Source organism: Lolium rigidum, chromosome 2, assembly GCF_022539505.1.
Source record: "Lolium rigidum isolate FL_2022 chromosome 2, APGP_CSIRO_Lrig_0.1, whole genome shotgun sequence".
In the NCBI taxonomy this organism is placed as follows: Eukaryota; Viridiplantae; Streptophyta; class Magnoliopsida; order Poales; family Poaceae; genus Lolium; species Lolium rigidum.
The window spans coordinates 259,802,686-259,820,491 of record NC_061509.1 but is presented as its reverse complement, the minus strand read 5'-3'; the positions used below and the strand labels follow the sequence as shown (position 1 = coordinate 259,820,491).

Sequence of the window (17,806 nt, the reverse complement as noted above, 5' to 3'; positions counted from 1 at the left end):
TTGTTGCTAAGGGAAGACATATGTGATACAATGGAGAAAATAGTCTTCCCTTATTTTCGAAGAGATGATCCCTTAGCTAAGGGAAGACAGCCATCTCTCTCTTCATTCTCTCTCCTCCAACTAAGCAAAAATCTGACGTGGCATCTCTAAGGGAAGGCTGACATCACCCCATTGTACGTGCCCTTACTGCAAGTCCGCAAATAGCCACCAAGTCCTGATCACCTGATGCATCAAAGGGAGATAAGAGCTTGCTCGGAATAGTTGGGATATGCATGATGAGCTTGCATGTGCTCTGTATTCCTTTCTCGGCCATGAAATCAGGTCGGAATTGCAGTGTAGTGGGTTCTTTGGTGGGAGGGGAAGCTAGTTCTGTACTTCAACCAGGAGAGAAGAATGAAGGTAGGCTACCGATAGGTGAGTTGTTTGTTTCTGTTGTCACTGCCTATTGGTTTTCTAATTGTATCATATAATATCAAATTGGATTGTTGATTTTGGAAAATAAACTTATGCTAGGTACTGATAATATTGTACCTGCTGGAGCCTGCCTAGTGCACCATATCAGATCAGATATGATGTCTCAAAAGCCTCGTACTGTAGGTGCCTGGCTAGTAACTGAATAACTAATATGATCACAATGCTGAAGAACAAAGATCCATTTATACTGTTTCTGTAATCACTCGAGTTACTTTCTACATATAGCTCTGCACTTGCATGCTTAGAAAGAACATGCAGAATAAAACCATTAGCTGAGAGGTATGCAGGTTGCCATCTCGTTGCTTATCTCGCTCGCTTCTGCACACTTTCTCCAATCATATGTCATATGGAATCCTAATGCCTTACAGTGAATGTGCCATTATGTTCCGTTCCTCACCAGGTTCAGAATAGTCGTATCCGCTGTTACTTACAAGAACACTCACTACAGATGGGGCAGGTGTATCATGAGAGTTTCATCTGCATAGAAGGAAGCTATCATCTCCTTGTTACTGCTTCGTACAAGGCTATATGATTTGTTCTGCTTAAAACGGTACACCAAAGATCATATATTCTTACACTGAATCATCAACATTCTTGTACTAACATTGCACATTGCCAGAACAAAATTGATCGTCTATGCATGTGTGTCTTCTTAATGGCAAATATGTGAAAATAGCTAAGATCCGAGACGACACCAGCTAACATGCCCTGGATGCATCCACACAATGCATTCTCAGTGGAATCGAACATGGGCAGATGACATTTGTGAAGTTTCACCAAAGATGCATTCACTTATTCTATAACCCACTCCGTATAAAAACATGGACAGTTGTAAAATTCCCTTCTTGGTACAAGAGAACACTAGACAATGTAACTTCTCCCCTCACGTGTTATCATCCTCGGGGGACCAGGGAAGGGTATAGTCACGAGGAGTTCTTGAGAACCCACTCTACCATGGTGGCGACGCCAAATCCGGTGGCCGACCGTTTCTTGTGGCTCCAAACTGGCCCGGCAATGTCGATGTGCATCCACTGAACCTTCACATCGACAAACTGCAACACATATAGGCATGTGTAAATTCTCTTGCATGCTGAAATTGAGTGCTCAAGGGCAAGTGGCGGCAGCACAATGCTCCACTTTTATTCCATAATCATAGTGGAGGTAAGCAAGTGAGCATAACAACGAAAATGTTTTAACACACATAAATACCTGCTTCAGGAATAGTGCAGCAGTTATGGCGCCGCCCTGTGGAGCACCGGTGTTGAGCATGTCAGCAACACCGGACTTCATCGATTCCCAGTAGCTCTCTTCGAATGGCAGCCTCCAAAACTTCTCTCCTGATACCTCAGATGCAGCGGTGACTTCCTTGTGGAGTTCGTCGCTTTGTGTGAGAATCCCTGTAGAGATGCTCATTTTAATACACAAGTGCAGCGAATGAACAGAATAACTGGGTGAACTGAAATGCAGCCATTAAAATTACCGGCAATGCTAGGACCAAGTGCAACACGGCATGCACCAGTTAGTGTTGCCAGATCTACAATCTGCATGCAATAGTTACAGAAAATTCAGTAACTCAAGCAAGATAGATATGGTCCATATGGTCTTCCAGTAGACCACAACTGCCTCGAAGTTAGAAAATCCGAAGATGCTAGAAGCCTAGAACAAGTGACTGAGTACTATTAGGGTGATAGCTACATCAGAAATACGAAGTAGAGACTAATGAACAGTTATACAACAACCATCGAAACATGGCAGCTATTTGAACATAACATGCCATCTTTTTTCGACAAAGAGCTTATATTTACAATGCATTACCTTGTCATCTAAAGAAAACAATGCATTACCTTGTCAACACCTTGTTTACAAGCATAGACCAAAGCGTCGGCAAGTGTGAGCCTCCCCTCTGCATCGGTGTTGTTTACCTGAAGGAACATATATTTGCATAATGAGTGCAAAAACTGAACACCTAGGACATGCAAAGACTAGATCAGGATAAGCACTAGAATCACACCACAACTATGCTTTGTGGATCATGTGATCGATGCATTACAAGAAACATACCTCGATTGTCTTGCCATTAGAAGCAGTCACGATGTCACCAGGTCTCATGCCTGTCCCACTAATCATGTTTTCACAGGCAGCAACAATAAAATGGACCTGTGGAACGGGAACGGTTAGCAAACTGGTACACCCTAACATAAAGGCTACTCATACACACAACTATTTGAGAGAACTGAAGTACCTCTACTCCAGGAGGCTTGATTTGGCCCAACGCTTTCGCTGCACCAAATACCGCGGCAGAGCCTCCCATGTCCCACTTCATCAGCTCAATACTGCAAATTGGTCCAACCTTGATATTGTATCCACCGCTGAAGACAAATTGATAAATTTAAGAGTTAGGATTAACAGCTACCGACCTCTGCACATAATGAACTACCACTGTGGGAGGCAGAGCATACTGAAGATGACTAAATAATTAAATCCAATATCATCTGTCACTATTAATTCAGAAAAATACGCAGGACTTGGCACAGACCTGTCAAAAGTTAGACCCTTGCCCACAATGGCTAGCTTTCTCTTGATATTCCCACCAGGAGGTTTATAACACAGGTGAATAAAGCGAGGAGGATTTGCAGAAGCTGCAGCAACACCCAAGTAGGAGCCCATCTTCAACTCTCTGCACCTCTCCTCATCTAATATCGTGGCGGTGAATACATCACTATATGTCGAAGCGATATTCGACGCCTCCTCCGCAAGCACAACTGAAAAGCCAGAGAGGATTGCGATGATATAGCTATGAATCAACATTTGTCTGTGTGTGTCTTTGTATGCAGAGTCCGGGTATGACTCTTGCGGTTGTAACACTTCATGCAACATTGAGATCGATAAAGCTTTCCATTATCCAAAAAAAAAAAAAAAAAACTATGAAGAGCATGTAAATGTCCAACTGAGTAGCCTACTGACCAGGGGTAAGGACGTTAGCAGGTGAGTTCACAAGGTCTTTTCCGAATATCACGCCCGAGGAAATATGATCGGCTAGTTTGAGTTTCTGGTCCACCTCAGGACCATATCCCAATCCAATGAGATCAACTTGTTTGAGATGCATTTTCTTGGACTCGGATCTGTATCTGTTGTCCTCATGCAACCCGAGGACAATTCCTGCAATTAAAATCGATAAAAACCCCCTCTATCTCTCTGCTGTAAACCATCTGGGGTTTGCCCCTTTTTTTCAAATATATTCAGGTGGGGAACCTCTCCCCCCCGGTGACCATTCGAAAAAAAAAAAATCGATAAAAACAATCCATTCTAGTATCAAATTAATTAACTTACCCATAAAAAAACCATAAAAACCCAGAACACAAACAACAGCGACACGCACCGGAAGCAATCGCTGCAGTAGCATTAAGCTTGAACTCTTCCTGGATTCCACCGGGGAAGGCTAGAACGACAGCAGCGCTGGCAGCTCGAGCAGACTTGGCGATCGACGCGACGGACTCGCCGATGCTCCGGCATGCTTCGGCCGTGGACGGGGCGACCCGGCCGAGACCGATCAGGCCCAGCCGCTTGAAGCCCTGCCCCTGGAGGCGGAGCACCAGCGACTGGCCGGATTTCCCGGCGAAGTCCTCCTCCGCTGTGGCCTCCGACAGAAGGCCGCCGAGCTGGCCGTCCAGCCTCTGCAGGACGGCGTTCTCGAACGTGGAGGAGCCCGGGCTTCTCAGCAGATGATTCTCCGTAACCAGGACTGCAAGTACATCTCCCTTCCAGTCGGATGGTTGGATATCTATGGCGCCGAAAGTGACCTGCGAGAGCAGAGGCTGAGCGAGATCACACTTCCAATTCTTGGGAGCAAGTTCAGGGAAGCAGTTTCGGAGCAATCGTCACAATCATGCATACCTGGAGCAGCTCCACGGCGTTGGGCTTGGTGAGGCCTAGCGCCGTTGTCACCGCAGCGGCGTTGTGTGCCATCAGGGCGCCCTGCCTGCAGTGGTGGACGGCCAGTTCCAGACGTTGAGGTGCAGCGGACGCTATGGGAGTGAAGAGGCTGATGCGAGCTATATAGGATGCGTCAACTGTAGTTACGTTTCCCGCCGTCTGACTGTGACGCGCCATTGTCGCCGTCTAGTCCCCACTCCCCAGTAAGACAAACGCCCGTGCTTTACCGGAGATGGAGATGTTATTTTAAGGCCATTGATTGCAGGTGACCCATGACCAAAGTTCTATCAAGTTTCAAAATATTTTTTCAAATGCACACTTCGCTCCAAATTCATCCTTGGCCAGCCAATACAACATTTTTATAATTTCCATTTTAACTAATTTTTTACCAGATTTTACAAACCTGTTGCTTTTGAAGGTGTCAGTTTGATTTCTGGCATGCATCTTCATCACTATCCAACAATTGCTGATAGAAATAAGTACTTGCAACGTTTGGAACTAGATGAAGCGTGCAGAAAATGACATAAATACATCAAAGAACAAGAGCAAAATCATCTCTCATTCAGATAGGATGGTTGTAACACAGAAGCAGCCAAAAGCCAAAACACAACTTAAAGTTCCAACTGAATATAACATCATATAATGAGTGATCCACACATTCCAGGTAACAGAAAAAACTACAGTTCTCAGGGAAACAGAAGTTCAACTTGCCAACTAGGCCTGAATCCATCTCACAAGACTCCCTAACAGATGAGCAGAATCTTCTGCACTTCCAAATTACCTGCATTTGATTGGACATAACATTAGATGTCGTTTAAAAAGAAGACTGAAAATAAAGAATTAAATGAGGAATTTAACAACACAACCAACACAGGGAATAACAAAATATCAACACACAATAGTTTTGAAGGATGCAAAATGAGAAATACACACAACAATTCCACATCTCTACCGTAAGCACATGCGATAGTACAGTCAGCACTTGGGCTACTTGGTAATTGTCGATCAAACCCTCCAACACATCGTGGATTCACACGAGATCTAATCGCTGTACTCAAGCTCATCGACATGGCAAACAGGAGAACATACTTGCCAAGGATAATAGAGAACAGCGTTTAATATTTGGTAGATGTCCTACAGGCACGGAACCAATGCTTTGATGCTGACTACATATTGGCAACAAAGCCAGGTGTGTATCTGATGTAGCTGCAAGACATGCTCTAATGCAAATGAAGTTGGAATAAGTGTATTCCTTGATAGAAACTGATATACAGTGCACACAACAGACCAAGAGGAACAGCTACAGAAAATAGAGTGCAGGACAAAGCCATGCCACGTCGCAACACGCTAGAGGATTGCTACATAAGAGGAGATGATGGTTGTTCAAAGGAAAAAACAAATGCCTAAATGTTACATAATGCAGAGGATGCGCAATTTCAGAGAGAATAAACTAAATGGTAAGGCAAAGTCACATATGTGTACCAATGATGTAAGAACAGGAATATTCATGCGCCATGCCCACTTGATGTTGCATTGGAGAAGGGTCAACCGTCTACTACTTATCTACTAGATTCTACATTTCTAGGCCAGGCAAAAAAATTCAGGTGTACACATGTAGAGACCATTTTCACACCTCCAAGTTACACAAGTTGCTCAAGAGAAGAATGTCAGTTAATACCGCATATTTACAAGTGTCTGACAGAGACGAAGGGTGAATAACTAACAATTCTGCCTAGGAATTAGTTCATTTAGCAATAAAGCACTCTGGATGGTAACTAATTAACCATCAAAGATTCGATTCAAACCTTTAGATGCTGCTCGGGTACATGAAGACCCTGACCTTGCGCCCCTGAACAAAGCAAACAACCACATCAACGTCAGCTGGCAACACACTGAAGGAAGGACATCAAGCGCACGACGCACAGCGCGGAACAGACAAATCGGACGACGAAACAGCTCGCTCACCATGGCTTCCGCCGGCAGGTTGGAGGTGAACTTGGCGCGGACGACGCCGGTGTTGCCGTGCGGGCGGGAGACCTTGCCCCAGATGCAGCGGTAGTGGGTGCCGTTGCTCTTGGTCTTGGCCTTGTAGACGTAGGCCATGCGCTTGCCGCCGTACCAGGCCACGTCCTCCCTGGTGTTCACCCCCTCGATCTGCACCAGCGAGGCCGACTCGTACTGGTTCGACTTGGACCTGCGTCGCGCCGCCGCCGGTCAAACCCACGGATTCAGTCAGAAACCGAATATCACGCGAAGGAAATCGCGGGCGGAGAGGAGAGCTGGCTCACCTCTTGTATCCGAGGATGGTGCCGCGGACGTAGAGCCTGACGCGCTGGCCGGAGCGTCCCTTCACCATCTTGCTGCGTCGGCCGCCGGAGACTAGGGCTGGGGTGCGGAGGAGCTGCGACGCCGGCGCTTAGCAGGAAGGGAGAGAAACCCTAGCGGAAGGCGCTGGTGGTGGTTTATGTATCCCTCGATCCCGAGAATGGACGGTGAGGATCGGATGGTGTGCAGTTGAGGCAGGCCGGGGCTTAAGTCAGTTGTTGTATGTTGGCCATTGATGTTTTGCAGGCCCATGTAATTTAACTCGTTTGGATAGGCAGAGGAAAGGGGAATGGGAGGTGCTATACACCACCCTGGTCGGTGCGGACCAGGCACCGCACCCCCCAGGTGCCTGTTGGGCCGGCCCAGTGACGTTTGTTTTCGTTTTTTTTCTTCAGTTTTTCTCCTTTTCTGCTGTTTCATTTCTTTTCTTTTTAAAAATTTTAAAATGCCAATGTGATTTTTTCGGAAAAACAAAATTTCCAAATTTTGTATATTTTCGAAAAATTGAAAAACATTATTTTCTAGTTTTTTATTTTTTTATATGAACAATTTTTGGATTTGAACATTTTTCAAAATTTGAACATTTTTTAGATTGAACATTTTTTAAAAAATTCTATTTTCCGAAAATTTGAACATTTTTCGAAAATGAACATATTTTTAATTTTGAACAATTTTGATTATGAACATTTTTCGGATACGAACAATTTTTAGCTTTGAACATTTTTTGTTTTAAACACTTTTCAAGTTTAAACGTTTTTCGATTTTGAACTATTTTCAATTTTGAACTTTTCAAATTTTATTTTTTTCGATTTTGAACAAAAATAAAAATAAAAAGAAAACAAAAAAGAAAACAGAAAAGAAAACAGAAAAAGAAAAGAAAAAACAGAAAACGAAAAAAGAAAAAAGAAAAAGGTGAAAATGGGCCAGGCCCAATACCCGACCAGGGTGTGCGGTGCCTGGTAGGCACCGACCTGGTCGGTGTATAGGATTTGCCAAGGGGAATTCCTATATGCCGCGCCGCACACCCCCGCGCGCGGTGTGGGCCGGCCCGGTTAGGCGATTTTTACTGTTTTTTCTTATTTTTCTTTTCCTTTCCTTTTCTGTTTTCTGTTTTTTTTTTCTTTTTTGTTTTTTTTTGTTTTTTGTTTTCTTTTTCAGTGTTTCTTTTTTGTTCTCTCGTTTTTTTTCTGTTTAATTTTTTTTTTCAAAAATTATCAAATTTGAAAAATGTTCAAGTATGATAAAATTTGAACAAATTTTTAATCTTGAATGAATTTTGAAATTTGAACATATTTTAAATCTTGAACGATTTTTAAATTTGAACAATTTTTTCATCTTGAACGAATTTTCAAATTTTGGAAGAATTTTGAAATTTGAACAAATTTAAAATTTCGAACGCTTTTTAAAATTTGAACGAATTTTGAAATTTGAACAAATTTTTAATTCTGAACATTTTTTGAACTATGGACGATTTCCAAATTTTGAACGAATTTAAAATCGAACGCAAAAAGAAAACAGAAATGAAAAACAAAACATTACTGGGCCGGCCCACAGGCTGGGGAGGGTGTGCGGTGGGTGCACCGCACCGACCAGGTCGGTGTATATCACCCCCCGAGGATAGGCCTGAGCTCTAGATTATGTATTAAGATTTGGTAAGGAATGACAATTCATATGGACCAACGGTTTTATCAGGTTATATATGATGTGATGTTTCATAGATGGTGGATGGGTCTAGAAAAACCAAGATATGCATCAAAATCATTTAATTCAAGAGATAGATATATTATGATTGTGAAGAAGAAAATAAAAGGATCTTCGAGTTATTCAAGAATGATTTCAATAGTGAATCAAATAATCACAATGGGGATCATGGGGAGATCAAGAAATGTCTAAGATATGATTCATTAGAAGAACTAATAGGCAATCATGATTGGGATTGTGAGTTGAGAGGCTATGAAGGTTCATGATCTTGAAATAATGAATACAATAGAAGAATTCGATATATGGCTTGAGGATAAGCTTAGGGTGAGCTCATGAGTTGAGCCATGGTTCGCTAAGTTTTCTGAATCAATTAATTCAACTCAATAGTTTATTGTGTCATAATTATGATGAAGCGTCAAGAGGACCGATTGATGAGAAAATGATGTCCATGGTGAAGCTAAAGAATGGTCATGAGCAAATTTAGTCCTAGGTGATCAAGTCTTGGAGACATGGAGTGAAGTGAAGAGTACCCCATGGATTTAAAAAATATCAAGATAGATAATGAAGAAGAGAAAGCTTGATGAGGGTGAATTTGGCAATATGATTATAGAAGATGAACGCACAAAGATATAGCATGTACCTCGCGTGGATCAAATGATCTGGTGGTATTGTAATCAATTGTGAACTGGTTTTTGAAATTGCACATGAACTTTATACATGTGTTTTAGGTGCCACCCATGGTCTTGCATAAAAATGAAGATTTTATATAGAATGTGAGAATGAAATCAAATGGAGATCGTCGAAAATGATGAGAAGAGCAGGTTCAAGATAAGCACCCAAAATAATATATGCTTGAAATTTGTCGTCCATCTGGTGACACTGGACATGTGGAGATGTGCCTTAATTTAATGCTTCCATATTTTGACATGGCAGAGCATTTAAGAGTCTTCACCAAGCGATTCTGATATAAGGATTTCACCTTATGACAAGCATGAGCGTCTGATACGTCTCCGACGTATCGATAATTTCTTATGTTCCATGCCACATTATTGATGATATCTACATGTTTTATACACATTATATGTCGTATTTATGCATTTTCCGGTACTAAGCTATTAACAAGATGCCGAAGAGCCAGTTGTTGTTTTCTGCTGTTTTTGGGTTCAGAAATCCTAGTAAGGAAATATTCTCGGAATTGGACGAAATCAACGCCCAGGGGCCTATTTTTACACGAAGCTTCCAGAAGACCGAGAGGGAAAGGAAGTGGGGCCACGAGGCGCCGACACAATAGGGCGGCGCGGCCCAAGCCCTGGCCGCGCCGGCCTAGCGTGTGGGGCCCTCGTGTAGCCCCCTGCGTTGCCCTTCCGCTTACTTAAAGCCTCCGTCGCGAAACCCCCAGTACCGAGAGCCACGATACGGAAAACCTTACTGAGACGCCGCCGCCGCCAATCCCATCTCGGGGGATTCAGGAGATCGCCTCCGGCACCCTGTCGGAGAGGGGAATCATCTCCCGGAGGACTCTTCATCGCCATGATCGCCTCCGGAGTGATGAGTGAGTAGTTCACCCCTGGACTATGGGTCCATAGCAGTAGCTAGATGGTCGTCTTCTCCTTATGTGCTTCATTGTTGGATCTTGTGAGCTGCCTAACATGATCAAGATCATCTATCTGTAATTCTATATGTTGTGTTTGTCGGGATCCGATGGATAGAGAATACTATGTTATGGTGATTATCAATCTATTACCTATGTGTTGTTTATGATCTTGCATGCTCTCCATTATTAGTAGAGGCTCTGGCCAAGTTTTTGCTCTTAACTCCAAGAGGGAGTATTTATGCTCGATAGTGGGTTCATGCCTCCATTAAATCCGGGACAGTGACGAAAAGTTCTAAGGTTGTGGATGTGATGTTGCCACTAGGGATAAAACATTGATGCTATGTCCAAGGATGTAGTTATTGATTACATTACGCACCATACTTAATGCAATTGTCCGTTGTTTGCAACTTAATACTCGGAAGGGGTTCGGATGATAACCTCGAAGGTGGAATTTTTAGGCATAGATGCATGTCTGGATAGCGGTCTATGTACTTTGTCGTAATGCCCAATTAAATCTCACTATACTTATCATATCATGTATGTGCATGGTCATGCCCTCTCTATTTGTCAATTGCCCGACTGTAATTTGTTCACCCAACATGCTATTTATCTTATGGGAGAGACACCTCTAGTGAACCGTGGACCCCGGTCCATTCTTTACATCGAATACAATCTATCGCAATATTTGTTTTACTATTTTCTCGCAAACAATCATCATCCACACTATACATCTAATCCTTTGTTACAGCAAGCCGGTGAGATTGACAACCTCACTGTTTCGTTGGGGCAAAGTACTTTGGTTGTGTTGTGCAGGTTCCACGTTGGCGCCGGAATCCCGGTGTTGCGCCGCACTACATCCCGCCGCCATCAACCTTCGACGTGCTTCTTGACTCCTACTGGTTCGATAAACCTTGGTTTCTTACTGAGGGAAACTTGCTGCTGTACGCATCGCACCTTCCACTTGGGGTTCCCAACGAGCGTGTGTTTTACGCGTCATCAAGCTAAATTTCTGGCGCCGTTGCCGGGGAGATCAAGACACGCTGCAAGGGGAGTCTCCACAATCCAATCTCTTTACTTTGTTTTTGTCTTGCTTTATTTTATTTACTACTTTGTTTGCTGCACTTAAACAAAACACAAAAAAATTAGTTGCTAGCTTTACTTTATTTACTTGTCTTGCTCTCTATATCAAAAACACAAAAAAATTAGTTACTTGCATTTACTTTATCTAGTTTGCTTTATTTACTACTGCTAAAATGAATACTCCCGAAAACACTAAGTTGTGTGACTTCACAATCACAAATAATAATGATTTCCTATGCACACCTATTGCTCCACCTGCTACTACAGCGAGAATTCTTTGAAATTAAACCCGCTTTACTCGAATCTTGTTATGAGAGAGCAATTTTTCGGTGTTAGTTCCGATGATGTCGCTGCCCATCTTAATAATTTTGTTGAACTATGTGAAATGCAAAAGTATAAGGATGTAGATGGTGATATTATAAAATTGAAATTGTTTCCTTTCTCATTAAGAGGAAGAGCTAAAGATTGGTTGCTATCTCTCGCCTAGAAATAGTATTGATTCATGGACTAAATGTAAGGATGCTTTTATTGGTAGATATTATCCTCCCGCTAAAATTATATCTTTGAGGAGTAGCATAATGAATTTTAAACAATTAGATAATGAACATGTTGCTCAAGCTTGGGAAAGAATGAAATCTTTGGTAAAGAATTGCCCAACCCATGGACTGACTACTTGGATGATCATCCAAACCTTTTATGCAGGACTGAACTTTTCTTCGCGGAACCTATTGGATTCAGCTGCTGGAGTGATACGTCCCCGACGTATCCATAATTTCTGTCGTTCCATGCTTGTTTTATGACAATACTTACATGTTTTGCTTGCACTTTATGATGATTTCATGCATTTTCCGGAACTAACCTATTAACGAGATGCCACGATGCCGTTCTCGTTTTCTCGTCGTTTTTGGTTCCGGAAAGGCTGTTCGGGCAATATTCTCGTAATTGGACGAAATCAACGCCAAACCTCCTATTTTTCCCGGAAGGCTCCGAACACCGAAGAAGAGTCGGAGGAGAGCCGGGGGCCCCACACCATAGGGCCGCACGGCCGGACCCGGCCGCGCCGGCCTAGGGTGAGGCCACCCTGTCGACCCTCCTGCGCCACCTCTTCGCCTATATAACCCCTTTCGACCTAAAAACGCAGGACCAATTGACGAAACTCCAGAAAAGTTACTGTGACGCCGCCGCCATCGCGAAACTCCAATTCGGGGGACAGAAGTCTCTGTCCCGGCACCCTGCCGGGACGGGGAAGTGCCCCCGGAAGCCATCTCCATCAACGCCACCGCCTCCATCATGCTCCGTGAGTAGTTCCCCCATTGACTACGGGTTCTAGCAGTAGCTATGTCGGTATACTCTCCCCCATGTACTTCAATACAATGGTCTCATGAGCTGCCTTACATGATTGAGATTCATCTGATGTAATCGGTGTTGTGTTTGTTGGGATCCGATGGATGATACATTATGATTAGTCTATCTATAAAGTTTGTGAAGTTATTGTTGCTGCAATCTTGTTATGCTTAATGCTTGTCACTAGGGCCCGAGTGGCATGATCTTAGATTTAAGCTCTATATTATTGTTTAGATTGTATCTACAAGTTGTATGCACATGTCACTGTCCGGAACCAAAGGCCCCGAAGTGACAAGAATCGGGACAACCGGAGGGGATGGCGGTGATGTGAGGATCACATGTTTTCACGGTGTGTTAATGCTTTGCTCCGGTACTCTATTAAAAGGAGTACCTTAATATCCGAGTAGTTTCCCTCGAGGCCCTGCTGCCACCGGCCGGTAGGACAAAAGATGTTGTGCAAGTTTCTCATTGCGAGCACGTACGACTATATACGGAAAACATGCCTACATAATTAATAATCTGGATGTTCTTTCTTAATGCTTTGATTCCTATCAATTGCCCAACCGTAATTTGTTCACCCAACACTTGTCACTTATTGGAGAGTTACCACTAGTGTAGATCGTCGGGAGCCCCGGTCCATCTCTCATCATTATATACTTGTTCTACATGTCACCGGAAGTAGTATCAACTATTTTCCGGTGCCATCGCTCTCATATTGCTATTACGATGTCTGTATTATCGTTACTACTCTGCTCTCATATTACCGCTACTTTCACATCACCCTCGTTACTAGTGCTTTTCCAGGTGCAGTTGAATTGACAACTCAGTTGTTAAGGCTTATAAGTATTCTTTACCTCCCCTTGTGTCGAATCAATAAATTTGGGTTTTACTTCCCTCGAAGACTATCGCGATCCCCTATACTTGTGGGTTATCAAGACTGTTTTCTGGCGCCATTGCCGGGGAGGCATAGCTCTACTCACAAGTTCACCTGGGGAGTACACTCTACCTCTCTCTCTGTTTTTAATTTGTTTTATTTTGCTTTGCTTAGTTTACTTTTGCCTAGTTTATTTGTGCTTAGTTTATTTCTGTCTAGTATTAGTTTGCGTAATTTACTTTTGCTTAGTTTATTTTTGTCTTGTTTTATTTGTCTCATATACCCAAAAATCCATAAAAATTTGAAAAACCAAAAAAATTAAAAACTGCTGTTATGGGAGAACCTACAACCTACTTGGAGCTTATAGAATGCTATAATAATTATAGAGAATCAAGAACTGGTAAAATAATGAGTGCTATGATAGAAAAATTGAATACAATGGCTAGAATCTTGCTTAGACGCCATGATATAAACTGTTGCTCTCAACAGGATAAGCATTTTAAATTTCAATGTGGCTCTAGTGAGGAATTTTTAATTAAGAGCTATAATCGGAATTGCTATATTCATTATGGGTTCGAAGAGGTAGAACAATTTGTCTTATTTATGGGAGCCTCCGAGATAGAATCCTTCATGGTTGAGAATTATGAAACTTGTGCTATTTGTAAGGACCTTAAAGATTATGTCTCTACTATCCTTAATTCTTGCATAGAATGCTACGAGTAGGAATCCTTATATCCTTGATTATAAAGAGAGACACATTAATGCACAAGAATGCACTCACAATTTGCGAGAACCGGTGGAAGAAGAAATTGATGAACTCGAAAGCTCATTGGATGAAAAAGAGGAGGAAATTGATGAACCCGAAAGCTCATTGGATGAAAAAGAAGAGGAGAGTGACGAACAAAAGGAGGAAGAATGGATTAGCTACCCATGCCAACCTTCTAATGAGAGTAACTCTTTATCTCTTACACTATTTGATTGTCCTCCATGCTTACCGAAAGAGGTTGAATGTTATGTTCTGTGGATTCTCTTGAAATATTCCCTATGAGTAAAACTTGTGAGAATAATTATGCTACCGTTATTTATGATAATCCATGCTACTTTGATAAATCTTATGATAATGCTTTGTTTGAGCCTGATGTCGAAATGCATGGTACAAAAGAATTTTGCTTGGCAAATGTTTATGATAAAGCTCTAGATGATGGTCCTATGTTACTTGATAATATTAATTGTGCTACTAATGAAAATGGGATTGGAGAGTTCTTGACTTATTCTATGAGTCCCGTATCTCTTGAGATTGATCAACTACCTTGTTATATTATTAATAAAAGTAAGTTTGAAAGTTTTAATTCCACTATTCTTGAACTTGATGAAAATTATGTGTTTGGAAATCATGAAAAGTATGCTTGCATGTGATAGTTATATTGTTGAGTTTGTTCATGAAGCTACTGAAAATTATTATGAGAGAGGAAAATATGGTTGTAGAAATTTGCATGGTACTAAAACACCTCTCTATATGCTTAAAATTTTGAAGTTACACTTGTTCTATCTTCCTATGCTTGTTACTTTGCTTTTCATGAACTTGTTTATTTACAAGATTCCTTTGCATAGGAAGCATGTTAGGCTTAAATATGTTTTGGATTTGCCTCTTGATGCTCTCTTTTGCTTCCAATACTATTTCTTGCGAGTGCATCATCAAAACTGCTGAGCCCATCTTAACGGCTATAAAGAAAGCAACTTCTTGGGAGATAACCCATGAGTTATTTTGCTACAGTACTTTGTTTTATATTTGTGTCTTGGAAGTTGTTTACTACTGTAGCAACCTCTCATTATCTTAGTTTTGTGTTTTGTTGTGCCAAGTGAAGCCTCTAATCGAAGGTTGATACTAGATTTGGATTTCTGCGCAGAAACAGATTTCTATCTGTCACGAATCTGGGCTGTTTTCTACGTAGAAAAATCAGAAAATATGCCAATTTACGTGCGTGTTCCTCGGATATGTACGCAACTTTCATTAGTTTTGAGTTTTCTGATTTGAGCAACGGAAGTATTTATTTAAAATTCGTCTTTACTCGGCTGTTACTGTTTTGGCGGATTACGTCTCGTTTTTTGCATTGTCTCTTGTCGACTTTAAGCGAGGTTTTCTAGACGTAGAGGGCTGTAGCTAATGTTTTATTGAGTTCTTGCAATGTGCCACTACAGGACCAAGGTGGATTCAAATTTTTTGAGTACTAACCCCTCTAATGAAGTTTATGAGAAGTTTGGTGTGAAGGAAGTTTTCAAGGGTCAAGAGAGGAGGATGATATATGATCAAGAAGAGTGAAAAGTCTAAGCTTGGGGATGCCCCCGTGGTTCATCCCTGCATATTTTAAGAAGACTCAAGCGTCTAAGCTTGGGGATGCCCAAGGCATCCCCTTCTTCATCAACTTATCAGGTTCCTCCCCTGAAACTATATTTTTATTCGGTCACACCATATGTGCTTTACTTGGAGCGTCTGTGTGCTTTTATTTTCGTTTGTTTGTGTTTGAATAAATTCGGATCCTAGCAGTCCTTGTGTGGGAGAGAGACACGCTCCGCTTTTTCACATGAACGCGTGTTCTTCGTTTTACTTTTAATGTTCAATGATAAAAGTTGGAAGCTACAATAATTATTTTTATTTGGTTGGAAACAGAAAATGCCTCATAATGTCTTGGATAATTTGACACTTGGCAATTGTTTTGAGCTCTCAAGTAGATCATGATTTAAGTTTTTTTTTCATGTAGTTTAAACCTATTAGTGGAGAACTACCGTAGAGCTTGTTGAAATTGGTTTGCATAATTGATCTCTCTTAAGGTCTAGATATTTTCTGGTAAAAGTGTTTGAGCAACAAGGAAGACAGTGTAGAGTATTATAATGCTTGCAATATGTTCTTATGTAAGTTTTGTTGTCATTGGTTCATACTTGTGTTTGCTTCAAATAGCCTTGCTAGCCTAAGCCTTGTATCGAGAGGAATACTTCTCGTGCATCCAAAACCTTGAGCCAAAACCTATGCCATTTGTGTCCACCATACCTACCTACTATGTGGTATTTTCTGCCATTCCAAAGTAAATTGCTTGAGTGCTACCTTTAAACAATTCAAAATGCTTCTCAATTTGTGTCAATGTTTTATAGCTCATGAAGAAGTATGTGGTGTTTATCTTTCAATCTTGTTGGGCAACTTTCACCAATGGACTAGTGGCTTCATCCGCTTATCCAATAATTTTGCAAAAAGAGCTGGCAATGGGATTCCCAGTCCCAAATTAATTAAACTAAATAGACACTCCTCCATGGTATGTGATTGTTGGACGGCACCCGAAGGATTCGGTTAGCCATGGCTTGTGTAAGCAAAGGTTGGGAGGAGTGTCATCATAATAAAACTAAAATAAAAGGGCACTCCTTCATGGTATGAGATTGTTGGCGAGCACCCGAGGATTCGGTTAGCCATGGTTTGTGAAAGAAAGGTTGGAAGGAGTGCCACCCAAAAATAAAATAAAATGGGAGCCGCTCTTTGAAGGTTTGTCTGGCAAGGGGGTTAGAGTGCCCACTACCATTCGTTGACAACAACAAACACCTCTCAAAACTTTACTTTTATGCTCTCTATATGTTTTCAAAACCAAAGCTCTAGCACAAATATAGCAATCAATGCTTCCCTCTGCGAAGGGCCATTCTTTTACTTTATGTTGAGTCAGTTTACCTACTTCCTTCCACCTTAAAAGCAAACACTTGTGTTAACTGTGCATTGATTCTTACATACTTGCATATTTGCATTCATCATATTACTTTGTGTTGACAATTATCCATGAGATATGCATGTTGAAAGTTGAAAGCAACCGCTGAAACTTATATCTTCCTTTGTGTTGCTTCGATGCCTTTACTTTGAATCTATTGCTTTATGAGTTAACTCTTGTGCAATCTTTTGATGCTTGTCTTGAAAGTACTATTCATGAAAAGTTTTGCTATATGTTATCTATTTGTTAGCAACTATAGATCATTGCCTTGAGTCACTTCATTCATTTCATATGCTTTGTAATAGTATGATCAAGGTTATGTAAGTAGCATGTCACTACAGAAATTATTCTTTTTATCATTTACCTGCTCGGGACGAGCAGGAACTAAGCTTGGGGATGCTGATACGTCCCCGATGTATCCATAATTTCTGTCGTTCCATGCTTGTTTTATGACAATACTTACATGTTTTGCTTGCACTTTATGATGATTTCATGCATTTTCCGGAACTAACCTATTAACGAGATGCCACGGTGCCGGTTCTCGTTTTCTGCTGTTTTTGGTTCCGGAAAGGCTGTTCGGGCAATATTCTCGGAATTGGACGAAATCAACGCCAAACCTCCTATTTTTCCCGGAAGGCTCCGAACACCGAAGAAGAGTCGGAGGAGAGCCGGGGCCCCACACCATAGGGCGCGCGGGCCGGACCACCGGCCGCGCCGGCCTAGGGTGAGGCCACCCTG

General features: G+C 41.8%; 2 protein-coding genes across 2 annotated transcripts; both read right to left on the bottom strand.

Moving 5' to 3' along the window:
- Nucleotides 1-1,025: 1,025 nt before the first annotated feature.
- Nucleotides 1,026-4,522, bottom strand: LOC124688640 (leucine aminopeptidase 2, chloroplastic-like). The gene is made up of 10 exons (XM_047222294.1): nucleotides 4,369-4,522; nucleotides 3,854-4,274; nucleotides 3,439-3,633; nucleotides 3,011-3,236; nucleotides 2,717-2,843; nucleotides 2,536-2,631; nucleotides 2,319-2,396; nucleotides 1,955-2,015; nucleotides 1,684-1,871; nucleotides 1,026-1,526 (listed from the first exon to the last, which is right to left on the bottom strand). Exons 1-10 carry the CDS (start codon nucleotides 4,438-4,440, stop codon nucleotides 1,398-1,400), a joined length of 1,593 nt encoding a protein of 530 aa, XP_047078250.1. The 5' UTR covers nucleotides 4,441-4,522; the 3' UTR covers nucleotides 1,026-1,397.
- A 427-nt stretch (nucleotides 4,523-4,949) lies between these two features.
- LOC124688639 (60S ribosomal protein L35a-1) lies at nucleotides 4,950-6,808 on the bottom strand. Its single transcript, XM_047222293.1, has 4 exons — nucleotides 6,696-6,808; nucleotides 6,373-6,601; nucleotides 6,213-6,256; nucleotides 4,950-5,188 (listed from the first exon to the last, which is right to left on the bottom strand). The coding sequence occupies exons 1-3, from the start codon at nucleotides 6,761-6,763 to the stop codon at nucleotides 6,215-6,217; spliced, it is 339 nt and encodes a 112-aa protein (XP_047078249.1). The 5' UTR covers nucleotides 6,764-6,808; the 3' UTR covers nucleotides 4,950-5,188; nucleotides 6,213-6,214.
- Between the last annotated feature and the right edge of the window lie 10,998 nt (nucleotides 6,809-17,806).

Bases quoted from the DNA above. Each gene is read 5' to 3' on its own strand.
- LOC124688640 (XM_047222294.1), bottom strand. From the start codon at position 4,440: ATGGCACACAACGCCGCTGCGGTGACAACGGCGCTAGGCCTCACCAAG. The intron at 4,275-4,368 runs GTATGCATGATT...CTGCTCTCGCAG, and splicing joins ACGCCGTGGAGCTGCTCCAG to GTCACTTTCGGCGCCATAGA. The intron at 3,237-3,438 runs GTCAGTAGGCTA...CTGGCTTTTCAG, and splicing joins TGCTAACGTCCTTACCCCTG to TTGTGCTTGCGGAGGAGGCG.
- LOC124688639 (XM_047222293.1), bottom strand. From the start codon at position 6,763: ATGGTGAAGGGACGCTCCGGCCAGCGCGTCAGGCTCTACGTCCGCGGC. The intron at 6,602-6,695 runs GTGAGCCAGCTC...GGCGCGACGCAG, and splicing joins ACCATCCTCGGATACAAGAG to GTCCAAGTCGAACCAGTACG. The intron at 6,257-6,372 runs GTGAGCGAGCTG...TGCTTTGTTCAG, and splicing joins ACCTGCCGGCGGAAGCCATG to GGGCGCAAGGTCAGGGTCTT.